Source organism: Aquarana catesbeiana, linkage group LG10 (genome assembly GCF_042186555.1).
Source record: "Aquarana catesbeiana isolate 2022-GZ linkage group LG10, ASM4218655v1, whole genome shotgun sequence".
Lineage (NCBI taxonomy): Eukaryota > Metazoa > Chordata > Amphibia > Anura > Ranidae > Aquarana > Aquarana catesbeiana.
In genome coordinates this window covers 65108203-65124792 of record NC_133333.1, presented here as the reverse complement: position 1 = coordinate 65124792, position 16590 = coordinate 65108203, and the positions used below count along the sequence as shown (strand labels likewise).

Genomic DNA, 16590 nt, shown 5'->3' with positions numbered 1-16590 from the left:
AAACAAGCAAGGGGGAACAAGATGTACGTCCTTAATCAGACTAATGAGTGTTATCTTTTTTTGGGCTGAGAGAAACCTGAAATCAATATCCGCAGTCCATCTAAAAGGAGTGGACAATCATCTGGCGGACTTTCTGAGCCAACACCAAGTGTACGAGTCAGAATGGTCACTAAACAGGGTGATCTTCCAGCTAATCGAGAAATGGGGACTCCCAGAGGTGGATTTGTTTGCCAACAAATCAAATGCCAAGGTTCCGGTGTACTTCTCGCTATAAAGAGAAGTAGGGGCCAAGGGGAAAGATGCCTTGGCCCAGAGGTGGGCTTCTCCCATTTGTTACGCCTTCCTTCCATTCAAACTTATTTCTCTGGTCCTGAGGAAGTTTGTTCAAGAGCGTACCACAATGATACTAGTGGTCCAGTATTGGCCGAAAAGGCTGTGGTTTTCCATGCTGTTACACCTGAGAGGAGCTTCCCCTCATGCTGCCCGAGAGGAAGGATCTGCTGTTCCATGGCCCAGTGCTATTACCAAAAATACAGACTCTAAAATTGTCAGCTTGGTGTCTGAGGAAAGCCTCCTGAAGTCTAAGGGGCTCTCGGACAGGGTGGTAAACCCAATTCTTTCTAGTAGAAAGTAACCCAAGCAATTTATGTTAAATTTTGGAAAGTTTTTTGTTCATGGTTGGATACCAAGAAGGTGTCTGCAGGTATCCCAGCCGTCTTGGAGTTTTTACAAGACAGTGTGGATCAAGGACTGGCCATTCGCACATTTAAAAGTGCAGGTATTGGCCTTGTGTTTTTTTTTTTTTTTTTTTTTGTTTTTTTTTTAGCACAACCCCTGGTGTTAGACCCACTAGTTAGCAGGTTCTTTAAGAGGTTAGCTAGAATTAGACCTGTTACATTCAAGAGTCTGCGAAAATGGGACCTGTGGACAGTATTGCAAGGTTGGATAAAATAGTCACAAAAGGAAGAGCTGTCCTTTAAAATGGGTCACGCTCAAAACTGTCTTTTTAGTGGCCATTTCCACAGCTAGATGCATTAGCGAGCTGCAGTCACTTTCCATTAAGGAGCCTTTCCTGCAAATTTTTGAAGACAGGCTGGTACTACGTACAGACCCATGGTTTTTGCCTAAAGTAGTGTCAAAATTCCACAGGACACATGAAATTGTTTTGCCTTTCTTCTGTGGGTCCCCAACCAATCCAAAGGAAACCGAATTCCACCAACTGGATGTGAGAGCCTGTGTCTTAAGGTATCTGGAATTGTCGAAGCATTTGAAAATCCAATGCTCTATTTTGCATTTGGGAAAAAAGTTTGCTTTCCAAGCTTCGAAAGGCACAATCGCAAGGTGGATTAAACCAGACAAGAATGTATTTTTTTTTCCCCCCATGGCTCACTCCACACGGGCACTATCTGCTTCCTGGGGGGAGCGAGCTGGAGCGACACCAGAACAAATCTGTCGAGCAGCAGCATGGTCAAACTACTCGACTTTCATGAAGCATTATAGATTGGACCCTATCTCAGCGCAAGACCAAGCGTTTGAGAGAAGTCCTCCAAGAGGCAGTCCCCGCCCCTAATATGGTAAATTCTCGTTGATTCTCTTTAGTGCTGTCCTGGACAGACAACTAGAGAAAACTAGAGTTATACTTACCGGTAACTCTGTTTCTAGGAGTCGTCCAGGACAGCAGGGATTCCCTCCCTATATCCTGTTATAACTTTGGACAAGTTTTTTTTTTTTCAGAATCCGTTCTGCGGAAGTCCTCAGTTAAATGACTAGGGAAGAGGGACGGAAGCCGCCCTTTAAAGATCTCAATGTGTGTTTCCTGCCTCCGGAGGTGGAGCCTATCTCTTTAGTACTGTCCTGGATGACTCCTAGAAACAGAGTTACCGGTAAGTCTAACTCCTAGTTTTTCACAGCTTTCACTGTGAAGAAGCCTTTCTGTATGTGGAGGTTAAACCTTTTTTCCTCCAGACAAAAAGAATAATTCTTGTCCTCTCTGACCTGAAAGTGAATACCTTTTACACCAAGTTCAATATATGGACAACTTGCGTATTTATAAATGTTGATTAGATCTTTCGCTCTCCTCTTTCCTCTTTCTCTCTCCTCTTTTATTTATTTTGCTAGTTTTAGAAACTGCAGCTTGGCATTCCATGTTAAGTCTATGATCTACCTGAACCCCCAGATCCTTCTTGAAACATTGACTCCCCCAGATGTCCTCCACCTGAAATGTATGATGCATGCATGTTTTTAGCCACCAAGTGCATAACTTTACATTTATCAACATTAAACCTCATTTGCAACATGCTGTATTTATCGGCGTGTAACGTGCACCTTAATTTTAAAAAGAAAGTTTCAGGAAAAAAATTTTTAAATTTAAATAAGGATCAGTGCTCATCGGCAGCCTCACCATTGCCCATTAATGCAGCCTTATCGGTGCCCATCTGCAGCCTCACCATTATCACCAGTATCTTCCCAACTTCAGAACGTAAACTAACCGGTCTGTAGTTATTTGCTACAGACTATCGCCTTATAAACAAAAGCACCACATTGGGCTTACACTAATCAAGTGGTACTATGCCAGTAATTGAGTCTCTAAAATTTAGAAACCGTGGCTTTGAAATAACAGAACTCATCTCTTTGGACACATGGGTATATTATACCCATGTGGTCCAGGTGTTTTATTCGCCTTCATTATGTCTAAATGTTTTTCAGCTATTATGGGTCATTTGGAGATGTGTCAATACTATCCTTGATATGGACTCAAGCTCCCCCATATTCCTTTGTATACAGCAAGCTGAAGGTTTTTTTATAAATTTTCTTTGTCCCCAGTCATTAACTCCAAATTATCTTATAGGGCCTACATGCTCAGACCTGACCTCTTTTATTATTACTATATTTAACTGCTTGCTGCCCGCCCCCCGTCAAATGACGGCAGGGCGGTGCAGTTCTCGTTCTGGGATGCCATCATATGACGGCGTCCCAGAACAGGCGCGCACCGCGGTGATCGCACCGCGTTGCTAGGACATGACGCGACCCCGATCTCTGTAAACAGCCTGGTCCGCGGCTCTTTAACCATGTGATCGGCTGTGTCCAATCACAGCCGGTCACATGTAAACAAGGAGATGCCGGTAATCGGCTCTCCTCGCTTTACACTGACAGAGTATGAGGAGAGGAGAGCCAATCAGCGACATCTCCTCACAGGGGGACATCTAGGGATGTAATCAGGGCACTGATCATCAGTGCCCTTATTACAATAGTGTCACAAAACAGTGCCCACCATTGCCCACCAATGCCAGCATATAGTGCCCACCACTGCCCACAAGTGCCACCAATCAGTGCCCATTAGTGATGCCAGTCAGTGCCACCCATCAATGGCTATCCGTGCCCACCAGTGCCGCCTTTCCGTGCCCCTATTAGTGCCCATCAGTGCCACCCAACAGAGCCCAGCAGTGCTCATCAGTGCTCATCAGTGCCCATAAGTGCGGCATATTAGTGCCTCCTCATCGGTGCCCATAAGTGCCACCTCATCAATGCCCATCAGCGCACATCAGTGAAGGCGAAAAATTACTTGGTTACAAAATTTACTGGCAGAAAAAAAGTAAACTTTTTCTATTTTTTACAAAAAAAATCCAGCAGTGATTAAATACCACAAAAAGAAAGCTCTATTTGTGTAAAGAAAATGATAAATTTGGGTACAGTGTAGCATAACCGCGCAATTGTCATTCAAAGTGCGACAGCGCTGAAAGCTGAAAAATGGCTTGGGCAGGAAGGGGATGTAAGTGCCTGGTAGGCAAGTGGTTAAAGAATAGCTTGGCATTCTGAAGAAAAGGACCCAACTTATGATCTTGAACACAGGCCCACAGCATGCAGAAAACATCCCTGGCCCTATCAATGTGTACATAATGTACCTGATGATCACTGAGGTACTCCATTTTGGCAGCTTCCCATTTAAAGCTATATCTCCATGCACCCAATGCTTCCAGGTTGCTGCAGTGTTGGCAGATCAGAGGTGGAAATATTTGATTTTCAAGTATGTTGTGTGAATAACTGCAATGAGATGGATCACCAAAATAGAAGTATCTGGCATAAAAACAATTTGGTAGTTACAGCTCTTACAACACATAGACCCTTTCACACCAGGTGCCAGGGCCGCATTAGCGATAAAGCGCCGCTCGTGTTAGCGGTGTTTTAGCGCTGTTTAAGCAGCACTTTTTGGCTGCTAGCGGGGAGCTTTTAAACCTAAAGGGGTTAAAAACTACTGTGTTGCGGTGCTTCCGAAGCGCTGCCCATTCATTCCAATGGGCAGGGTGTTTTGGGAGGGCTAAATACAGCGCTCGTAAACAGCCCCAAAGATGCTGCTTGCAGTACTTTTTATAACGTCCCACAAGCGCACCGCCCGAGTGTGAAAAGTCACACTGGAATGAATGGGAGGTGGTTTTCAGGCGCTTAGCAGAGGCTATATCCAGCGCTAAAGAACCTGAAAACAGCCCCAGTGAGAAAGGGGCCTAAATGATCATAGTTCTGACAATACTGAGGCTAAAACTTCCTTCTCTGGTACCTACTGATCAAGATTCTACAGTAGGAATTAAAATATCCTGTATACTGTATGAGCCATAAAATTTAAGTGGTATTAAACCCAAAAATTGAATATATTACAGCTCACCAATCCTTAAATGTGGTAGCTACATTAGTTGTCTTGTTTAGACGCCACAAGGGGTGGGCTCTCTGAGTGATGTCGTAGAATGGCCACACCCCATGGCTATATAAGATGCCACACAGGGGGCGACAACACAACGGAGGAAGACGGCCACAAAAGAAGAGCGGCGGCTCAGTAAGAAGACCGCCCAGAGCTATTTTAAAAGTGCGCTTGTAAGACCACTGTGCAAATACGATGTGACAAAGTATTGCAACGACCGCCATTTTATTCTCCAGGGTGTTAGAAAATAAAATGTATAATGTTTGGGGGTTCTACGTAATTTTCTAGCAAAAAAAAAACCTGTTTTTAACTTGTAAACAACAAATCTCAAAAAGAGGCTTGGTCCGTAAGTGGTTAAGGTTGCCGTGCCCTCCTTAGCAATCGGCTATATACAGTGTGTTCATAAAGAGAAAAAAAACACAAAGTGCATGAAAATTGCATAAAATAGGGTTTAAAAATGCATCAAGCGCAGCCACATAGATGTGAGCCTAGACTTAGACAGGGAGATCAAGGGGGCAGAACTGGAAGCCAGTCAGGCTTTGCTGCATTGCACAGTGCTATTCTCAATAAAGGAGTACATATATGCTCTCAATAATGTGCTGCTACTTCGTTGTCTAACAGGCTGTGTCCTATAGAGAGTTTTCTGCCAAGTGTGCTTGGATCACAAATCCTTTTGAAAGGCTCAAATTGGATCACATTTGAGGCTGCTGGAATTGATATGCTACCTTTTTACGTCTGCCTATTTTTTAACCCTGAAAAATCTGTACCATTGTGCTGCAACCATATGCATTATATGCAGTTGCAATGTGGCTCCATTCACTTGAATAGATTGTTTGGCACAGTGTTAATTTCGTCGACTAGAACATTTTAGTTGACTAAATGAATATTATTTTAGTCTACTAAAATACGACTAAAACTAAAACTGAGATGACTCAAATACGACTAAAACTAAAATGCTATTTTAGTCAAAAGACTAAGACTAAAACTAAAGTGAAATTTGACTTCAAAATTAACATTGGTCTGTACTGCATGTTCATACCTCAATGCCATAATAAATAACATTAGATTTTTCACTCCAGCAGTATATAATGAGTTTGGAAATTGTAGAGAAATGTTAACTAATGCATTACAATTTAATTACACCGATTAGATTTTAGGCGACTAAAATTAGTTTTGGTCAACTAAAATGTACTGAAGATTTTAGTCGACTAAAACGTAGGACATTTTAATCGAGTAAAATGTACTGGAGATTTAGTCGACGAAATACATCTAAAACAATTGCAGAAGACTAAAATGGGACTAAAACTAAAATGCAATTTTAGTCCTAAGACTAAAACTAAATTGAAATTTGCTGCCGAAATTAAGGCTGGTTTGGCATGCGATAGAGACAGTGGGTATAATTTGTAACTAAGCAAAGCATTGCAGCTGCAGCATGTGCTGCACATTCTAGGTGAGTGGTCAGAAAGGGGTGGGGGGTTATTTACTAAAGGCAAATCCACTTTGCACAACAAGTGCACTTGGAAGCGCAGTCGCTGTAGATCTGAGGGGGACGTGCAAGGAAAATAAACAGCATTACAGCTTGCACATGATTGGATGATAAAATCAGCGGAGCTTCCCCTCATTTCAGAGCTTTGCCTCAGATCTACAGTGACTGCACTTCCAAGTGCACTTGTAGTGCAGAGTGGATTTGCCTTTGGTAAATCAACCCCTATGGCTCAGCCGCCTGTTATACCTCTTTCCGGCCACCCATGTACACGAGACCTGAAACAGTTTTCATATATGTATTTTCATTGTGTCTTTTTTTTTTTTTAGCTTTCCTAGAGATAAAAAATAATTCAAATACATATGTATAATGATGTTGTAATTTTTGCACTTCTTTTTTCAAATCATGTGATCACTCTGTGCCATCTTCTGTTTAGGCATGCGATCTTGAGGACACAATGACAGATGCTCTGATCAGTGATAAACCCAGCTTTGTAAAGCTCTTTGTGGACAATGGCATGAACATTGTGGACTATCTGACCTATGGTCAACTGGAAGAGTTGTATAGCTCAGTGCTGGATAACACTGTACTCTTCCAGTTACTTCAACGCAAACATGAGGAGCACAGAGAGTCCAATAAAGGCAATCATCACCAGGAGTACCTACCAGTGGATACTGGTGGGAAAGGACATGACTTCAAGCTCTATGAAGTGGCCAAGGTTCTGCGAGAGCTAATGGGTGATGTTTGTGCTCCCTTCTACACACATGTCCTGGGCAACGCCAAGAACTCTGTGAACAGGAGAAACACAGCAGTAAATTTTTTATATTTCTATATTTTTGTTGTTGTTCTGCTGCACTGTATAGGGCCATTTTTCTGTGTAACTATCCCTGTAGATGCTCACATTGTAAAACTTCTCCCTTAGGGTAAAATTTTGATCGTATAATGCCTGTAGATTTACCAACAACTAAGTAGTGTGAGGGTCTACCTGATTGCCTTTTAAACTGATTGTCTTGTTTAGCTAAACCCTTCACTACATACAGTAGTTTTTTAATAACTATAGTTGTACTGAGGTTGCATAATCACATTGTAAAATTGCTTTTTGTTGACACAGACCGGAGCATTTATTTATCACATTCAGTGCAACAACAGCCACTAGTGGAAATTGGTTGCAATTAGCAACACATTTGTAATGTTAGTCTGTCTTAATTAAAACCTGTTGCAATATAGACAGCAAACATATAAATGTGCCCACACTTGTGGCAAGTCTATTTCAGTGCATTAGGCCCTCTGCAGACTTGCCTGGAGCCCAGGATGGAAAACGGCACAATGCTCAAACCAGAGTTCAGACAGAATACTAACTCTGATCTCTGCCAGGAGTCAGTGTGGGAGTCCTGTTGAGGCCCAGACTGGCCATCGGGCACAGTGGACATTTGCCCGGCGGGCCGGGCCAGCCCAGGGCTGGTATAGCAGAGGGGCCTCACAGGCTTGTTTTTCCTCCGTGGTGACTGCCACTTGCAGATGGGAAGTGACGGAGTACAGCAATGTCAGATACTTAGAGGGACGGCAGAGGAGGATGCTGCAATCACTACCTTGGCTGGCAGTAGGGGGCCCCATGAGTGGTGGTTGAAGCTCCCCACAACCAGTGGTCTGCACTATTCTGGAGTTGGCGGCTAGATGCCTGCTGTCTTCACACTCGCAATCATGCACTGTCTGGAGTCTGGATTTACTGAGCTGCAGAGACCCTGCCCCATAGAGGGAGACCGGAACGATCGTCTGCTTTGTCCAGGGTGGGGGCGGCATCTAACAGTCCAGCGCTGGAAAGCTGCACGGGGTGAGGTGGCTTAGTCCTCCTTGCAGCTCCTTTTTAATCCGTGTCCATGCGCTTGTTAACAGCGGTAATCCCCGGGCACTGTGAAAACTGGTAGTCCCTCACAGGTTACCATTACCAGCAGCTTACACAGAGTGCTGGTTCTCAGCTCCCACTGCAAACACCCGACCTTCCCATCCTGATCTCAGTGTACTGTGGAGTATATTGGAGTCCACGATAGTAACAGTCCCCATGAGGAGTTTAGATTCTGTGAGGCTGGGTATATGAAACCCTCAGATCAATCAATGATCATTTTGTCTGTGATCATCCTATGCCCCCTTCCTATTACACCTTTCTACCACAGGGCCAGCTGTGGAATCAAAGTATGGAGTTAAAGGGAATCCATTTACTGGTGCAATCTTCTTAAGATGTTTTTTCGTCAGACTGTGTACACCCAGCACATGAATGGCTAATGCTGCAACTGCTGCACACTATCACAGGTATAATACCCTATGGAGATTGCACCAGTAAATGGGTTCCCTTTAAGGCTAGGTTGCCACTATTACTTTGTTTCCATGGCTAGCCTTGTGGTTAGATGGAATAGGGGGAAGGGGGAGATGATCAGACAAAATAATTGATTCCGAGAGTTTTGCAATAGAACAAACATTCTGCCTTTTCCTATTTTAGGGTCCTTTCACATGGGCGGACAATGCCTGCTCAGTGGGGGATCTATCCGCTGATCCCCACGGAGCATAAAGATGACAGGTCTGTGTCCATTTCACTTATGTAGAGGGGACATGGACACAGCCCGCTGTTCTCTATGGGGCAGTCCGATGTAAACGGACCCCCTGTTTACATCTGACTGTCATCTGATCCACCAAAAATAGTTACATAGTTGGTCAGGTTGAAAAAAGACAGAAGTACAGCTAGTTCAACCAAAAAAGTCTGTCTGTTTTTATTGGATTGGATGCAGACAGGTGTAAACCTCCCTATAAAAAACTATGGTATTTATATGGATTGGAGTGTTTGCGTGCATAGAAATGCAAGGGGGGTGTATTTATGTGGAGGTGTCTGTGTTCCCCCACCCCATCCACCCAATGATTCTTCTTTTTTTAACTCCCCAACCCACCCCCCTGGCATTTTAGAGTGGATTGCACAGTCTAAAATGTCAGTGCCTATTTTTTGTCCCAATCTGGGCCTGGTCCTCTCTACATATGCTAGGAACCTTGCAAAAAACGCACAGGAGCCAGTCCAGGAACTACTCCCATAGGCTGCATATGCTGACTAGGAGTCATTCAAGGAGCCATTCTAGGGGCCCAAAAGGATCCCTTTTTTAGTACAGTGGTGGCTAAGTGGTTAGCACTTTTGCCTAGCAACACTGGAATCAGGTCATTGGTTTGAATCACAACCATGGCGCTATCTGCCTAGAGTTTGCATGTTCTCCCCGTGCCTGAGTGGGTTTCTTTCGGATACTCATGTTTCCTCCCACACTCCAAAGACATGCTCGTAGGTTAATTCGCTCATGTCTAAATTGGCCCTAGTATATGTATGAATGTGAGTTGGGGACCTTAGATTGTAAGGTCCTTGAGGGCAGGGACTGATATGAATGTATATTTGTAAAGCGGCAGCCCTATACATCCCACTAACAACCATTAATTTAGCACATGAACCAAAAGTAATGCACAAATACACAATGGGGTTCATGTACTAAAGCTGGAGCGTGCAAAATCTACCATGCTACCATGCAAAGCTGCACCAGATGTTTCACTCTTCAGTTTTAGTAAATCAACCACAATGTGCATTGTTAAATAGCTCTGCTGTGAATGGGGTATAAAATTTAAAATATTTTTTCTGTATTCAAAGTCGCACATACAGTATCTCACAAAAGTGAGTACACCCCTCACCTTTTTGTAAATATTTTATTATATCCTTTCATGTAACACTGAAGAAATGACACTTTGCTACAATGTAAAGTAGTCAGTGTACAGCTTGTATAACAGTGTAAATTTGCTGTCCCCTCAAAATAATTCAACACACAGCCATTAATGTCTAAACCGCTGGCAGCAAAAGTGAGTACACCTCTAAGTGAAAATGTCCAAATTGGACCCAATTAGCCATTTTCCCTCCTCTGTGTCATGTGACTCATTAGTGTTACAAGGTGTCAGGTGTGAATGGGGAACAGGTGTGTTAAATTTGGTTTTATCGCTCTCTCTCTCATACTTGTCACTGGAAGTTTAACATGGCACCTCATGGCAAAGAACTCTCTAAGGATCTGAAAAAAAGAATCGTTGCTCTACATAAAGATAGCCTAGGCTATAAGAAGGTTGCCAAGACCCTAAAACTGAACCGCAGCATAGTGGCCAAGACCATACAGTGAACCAAAACACAATTAGTCCAGCACTCTGGATATCAAAAAATCAGACTGCAACATCCAGACATGTAAGCTGAATAATGTGAATAATCCAGCTCCGAGGGGACACGCACCCGCACGAGAGGGGCATAGTGTCTGAACAGCTGACACGCTAGCGGCTCTCACCAGTAATGCCGAGCCCTTCCTCCTCTGAACGGCATCTCAGTGGGACTGACATCGCCCACTGCCAGACGGGGTCTCGGCTCTCTCTCCCCCTTTGCGGCCAAGCGACTGTCTCTCTACGCTGGACCTGTGGAGCGGCACCCAGAGCCGGTGAGTTATCCCATCAGGGTACGCACCTCACATCCAGCGGGATTTCTGCAGGTCGCCTGAGTATCCATTACACTTGGGTTCCATCACCAATCCCTCCATCCTGTTACAGCTTGTGATGGTTCAATCGGATGGCTCTCCTGGTTTGACCCTTGTTGCTTCCTGGACAGCTTGTCATTTTGCATTAGGTTTCCAAACTTTTCTTCCAAGCACTGTGGATCTATATGACTGTTTTTATGAACTGTTTTTTTCCCAAGAACTGTTTTTATTAAATTATTTCATTAAATTATTCACATTATTCAGTTTACATGTCTGGATGTTGCAGTCTGATTTTTTTTTTGATATCCAGAGCGCTGGACTAATTGTGTTTTGGTTTGTTGTTTATCCATATCTATCAGCTATGGTCGTTCCAGCTGCACTCCCCGGGTGTCTCTATATATATTGGCGCTGGGATATTGCTATTGTTTTGTAAGACCATACAGTGGTTTAACAGGACAGGTTCCACTTAGAACAGGCCTCGTCATGGTCAACCAAAGTAGTTGAGTGCACGTGCTCAGCGTCATATCCAGAGGTTGCCTTTGGGAAATGGACATGTGAGTGCTGCCAGTATTGCTGCAGAGGTTGAAGGGGTGGGGGGGTCAGCCTGCCAGTGCTCAGACTATACGCCGCACACTGCATCAAAATGGTCTGCATGTCTGTCGTCCCAGAAGGAAGCCTCTTCTAAAGATGATGCACAAGAAAGCCCACAAACCGTTTGCTGAAGACAAGCAGACTAAGGACATGGATTATTGGAACCATGTTCTGTGGTCTGATGAGACCAAGATAAACTTATTTGGTCCAGATGGTGTCCAGCGTGTGTGGCGGCAACCAGGTGAGGAGTACAAAGACAAGTGTGCCTACAGTCAAGCATGGTGGTGGGAGTGTCATGGTCTGGGGCTGCGTTAGTGCTGACGGCACTGGGGAGCTACAGTTCCTTGAGGGAACCATGCATGCCAACATGTACTGTGACATACTGAAGCAGAGCATGATCCCCTACCTTCAGAGACTGGGCCACAGGGTAGTATTCCAACATAACCCCAAACACACGTCTAAGGGGACCACTGCCTTGCTAAAGAAGCTGAGGGTAAAGGTGATGGACTGGCCAAGCATGTCTCCAGACCTAAACCCTATTGAGCATCTGTGGGGCATCCTGTGGGGAAAAGCGCAAGGTCTCTAACATCCACCCGCTCTGTTATGTCATCATGGAGCAGTGGAAGAGGACTCCAGTGGCAACCTGTGAAGCTCTGGAGAACTCCATGCCCAAGAGGGTCAAGGCAGTGCGGGAAAATAACAGTGGCCACACAAAATATTGACACTTTGGGCCTAATTTGGACATTTTCCCTCAGGGGTGTACTCACGTTTGCTGCCAGCGGTTTAGACACTAATGGCTGTGTGTTGTTTTGAGGGGACAGCAAATTTACACTGTTATACAAGCTGTACACTCACTACACATTGTAGCAAAGTGTCATTTATTCAGTGTTGTCACTTGAAAAGCTATACTAAAATATTTACAAAAATGTGAGGGATGTACTCACTCTTGTGAGACTGCTGTGAAAAAAGAACACTGCACATAGGATTTGATTGTGCGACAGAAATGCACATTAACCTGTAGAAAAATGATGCATATTATTTATTATTATACAGGATTTATATAGCGCCAACAGTTTACGCAGAAGTGATTGGCAATCTCTTGGGCAGTGAGTGACTTAGTGGGTATAGGGGGTAAGTGACGAAGCAGAGAGTTAAAGGTTGAGAAGAGTCGACGGGGACTGGATGACAACGTATTAATAAGATAGACAAAGTAGGTTTGTTTGGCAGCATGGAGGCAGGAATTGTATTTTAGAAGGGCAGATTTATATAGGGTGAAGTATTGCAGGCATTTGGTTTTACGCCACAGTCGTTCAAGAGCACAACAATGTCTCTTGAGTTTTCTAGTGTTGTCAATTTGCCAGGGTTGTAACGGTCGGGCCTGATTCTGCGTGCGGTTAGAGGAGCAAGTGCATCTAGTGATGATGAGTGAACTGTTGTAGACAGAGATGGCTAGGTCAGGACAGGGGAGAGATTGTCATATAGGTGGTCAGTAGCAGAATAGAAAAAAGAAGGGTTAAAGTGGTGAAGGTTCCTACAAGTAACTGTTTGCTGCTTGAAAGGGATGGGTTGTTGGAGGCAAGGATACAGTGAAGCTAATGAGGTTGTGATCAGAGAGGAAAGGAGGTGTTTGTGAGATTGCCAGGGTTGCAGAGATGGGAGAATACAAGGTCAAGGGTATTACCATTGGAGTGAGTGGAAGTATGTTCATTGGGTTAGGTCAAAAGATGAGGTTAAGTCGAAGTTTAGCTGTAGTTGGGCTGTTAACATTGACAGGAATGTTGAAGTCACCAAGAATGATCGTGGGTATTTCAGAGGAGAGAAAGTAGGGTAGCCAGGCAGCAAAGTCATCAAGAAAGCGCGATACCGGTCCAGGAGGCCGATAAATTGCTGCAATCCTCAGAGAAATAGGAGAAAACAGACAAATTTAGTGCATCTTGAAAGAGGGATAGGAAGCACTTGGAAGGTGCTTTGTGGGGATAGAAGGAATTTTTTTTTGTCTGGGTCTGGGGGAGTGAGTCCAATGGAGGCCACCATGGGAGAGGGCAGCAGGAGAAGCTGAGTCAAGATTTTGAAGCCAGGTTTCAGATATGGCGAATATGTTAAAGCCATGAAAGATAAAGAGGTCATGTACAGATGTTAGCTTGTTACAGATGGCGCGGGCGTTCCAAAGGGGGCATGAGATAGGTGGACTGCTTTGAAGAAGCAGGGGGATAGAAATTAAACTGAGTGGATTGCGGTGGTTGCCAGAGGAGGAGGGGTATTGGATATGTGGCTCGCAGTTAGAAAATGCCAGACCAGGATTAGGAGAAATGTCACCTGAGACTAGGAGAAGGAGGAGGGCGAGGAAGGGTTATAATATACATTAATAAATGTCCCCCACAGACATCTACACTCATGTAGCTCAGCCTGCCTTTGCAGGATTGTGTGACATGAAAAAGTAATGAAAAGGTGGATATAGAAATGGTTTTATATTGCAGGTAGAGCTTAAATTATGCCATTTCATAAAATGTAAATTTTTAAAGGTGTGTTTTTTTTTTTTTTTGATAATGTTGAGAGAGAATAAAACCTCTGTCAGGTTGTTAGTGCTGCGTGTTCATTTCCCTTTTAAAGTGGTATTAAACTCAAAAGCAAACATTTTATTATATATTACAGTTTACTAATTTATTAATTCTGCATTATTTTCTTTTTCGTCTATTATCTTTATTTTCACCTGGTGATCCTGCCAGCAAGTTTGTTTTTTCAACAGAACAAGCTTGTCCTGCTGTAGCAGTTAGAAGGTTACAACAAACCATTTAATACTGACAGATGTGATTACAATGATCAGCTTTTATTTATGTAAAACTTTTATCCCAAAAGGGAACAAAACTGTCACTGTAAGACCCCTTTCACACTGGGGCGCTTTGCAGGCGCTACAGCGCTAAAAATAGCGCCTGCAAAGCACCCTAAAAGAGCCGCTACTGTGTCTCCAATGTGAAAGCCCCGAGGGCTTTCACATTGGAGCTGTGCGCTGGCAGGACGCTAAAAAAAGTCCTGCTAGCAGCACCTTTGGAGTGGTGAAGGAGCGGTGTATACACCGCTCCTTCACCACTCCTGCCCATTGAAATCAATGGGGCAGCGTGGCAATATAACCAGCATAGCACTGCTGCAGCGCCTTGCGGTGGTTTTAACCCTTTCTCGGCCGCTAGCGGGGGATAAAAGCTCCCCGCTAGTTGCCGAATAGCGCTGCAAAATTGACAGTAAAGCACCGCTAAAAATAGTGACGCTTTACTGCCGACGCACCCACCGCCCCAGTGTGAAAGGGGCCTTACTGCTTAAAATGTGCTAGCTGGAGTTTGGCTTCAATCTGCTAGTGCTTCTAAAACTCCCCTCCCACCATACTGACAATGTTGCTGTACAAATGTGTCTGTTGCTCCTTCATCCAAAGTGGGGGTACCCCAGTACAGGAGGTATGTTACTGACCAGATCACCAGGTGGAGACAGAGGGGGGAAAAAAAGCCTAAAAATTCAACTAGTGCAGCCACCACATCTAAGGATTGGTAAGCTGCAATATATTACATTTTTGATTTTGGGTTTAATACCGCTTTAATTTCTGTTCCCACAAAACCTTGTCACACCCTGACACAAAGCGTGCCACCAGGATAAGAATTAAGAGGAAATTTCCCCAATACAGACAGCAACCAAAACCCAATTGACATTTTTACCCTTCTCTGCTAAAAGGCACTTTTCAGACACTAAAATTGACTCGAGATACTGCCTAATGCACCATTTGTAAGTTCAAAAAGTTCCCCTGTGGGTTTATATCAAAGTTTGGAGGAGGAAAAGGGAGGGTAGCTAACAGTGAGGAACACACATGATGCTCGAACTGGATAAACCTGATTATGCTCAACCATCCCTGATCAAAAATTGTAAAACCAACTTGCTGTATCTATTAGAAATTAATTTATTAGTATCAAAAACTGTCATAAAAATGTAGTACTACTCATACAACAACATACATACTGTTAAAAGACCAAGTCCACCTCCATATGTTTACATGTAATAATGACCACAAGTAGCAAGTGTAAAGATTGACCCAGTCCCCGGCTCCTATTGTCGCTGTGGGAACATGCATAAGTCTGGTCAAATTGCGATAGACTGATAAGGCTGCAAAGGGGGATGTGTCACCATTGAATCCATTTTCACTGCAAAGTTCAAGACAGAACCTATACTGGATGTGCTCAAGGGAAGTTCACATGGCTCATATTGAAGCACTGAGAAAGGGATGAAGGTGGGGTAGCTGGGTGTGACTGAAAATATTGTAGTGGTCCAGAGGAGGGTCAGTATTCAGGGATCTGGGTGTAAGATGTTAACGCAACAGCCACTGCAGTCAGGGAAGATGCCAAGCCCTGAATTCCCTCCCTCACACTGTAGAATATAAACAGTGGAATGCAGTCCCCAGATACACTCAATTTGCCAAGTCCCTTGAGGGCCAGTTGTAATACAAAACAAATGTGGATGGAAAAGTCCCACATCAAAAAGGCATAGAATATACTTATCTGATCCTGTTAGGTTTCGATGTCCTTAAATGAAAAAAAAGAATTTAAAATGTCTGAGCTTAGCAACTTCCGGACCGCTGCACACGATATACATTTTAACTTTTGAAGAGGAATATCGTTGTTATGGCAGCAGCTAGCTGCCATAACCCCGGTAACCTCTTTTTCGGCCAGCGGTCTGGTTTCCGATAATAGTGGTCTCTGCTGTGATTCGCCGCGAGATTACTTTTATCGGTGGTGGGAGAGGGCCCCCCCGCCGCGCTCCGGGGCCCTCCACCGCTTACTGGAGCCGTCGGCGTAGGCGATCGGATCCTCTCACGTCGGTGGCATGGAGACAAGCGAGGGGAAGATGGCCCCCACCCGTCTCCTTATCACTGCAGGGCAGAAACTACATCAAGACGTCACTTTCGCCCATAGCTCTTAAAGGGCCATTTTTTTTTTATTTTTTTTTTTATCACAACATTTTATTTTTTTTTTTTTATTATTGCATTTTAGTGTAAATATGAGATCTGAGGTCTTTGACCCCAGATCTTATATTTAGGAGGTCCTGTCATGCTTTTTTTTCCTATTACAAGGGATGTTTACACAAATGTTTTTTTTTTTTTTTTTTTTTAAAGAACAGTGTAAAAATAAAAGGTAAAACAAGAAAAAAAAAAAATTTAAACGCGGCCCGTCCCGCCGAGCTCGTGTACAGAAGCGAATGCATACGTGAGTAGCGCTCGCATATGAAAACGGTGTTCAAATCACACGAGGTATCGCCGCGATCGC

At 43.9% G+C, this 16590-nt stretch overlaps 1 protein-coding gene across 2 annotated transcripts in view; it reads left to right on the top strand.

Moving 5' to 3' along the window:
• Positions 1–16590, top strand: part of TRPM4 (transient receptor potential cation channel subfamily M member 4) — a 604715-nt gene that overhangs the window by 299828 nt on the left and 288297 nt on the right. For both annotated transcript variants that reach the window (XM_073602273.1, XM_073602274.1), the window contains exon 11: positions 6610–6984. In XM_073602273.1, the coding sequence (XP_073458374.1) occupies positions 6610–6984 (375 nt within the window). The remainder of the gene's footprint in view (positions 1–6609; positions 6985–16590) is intronic.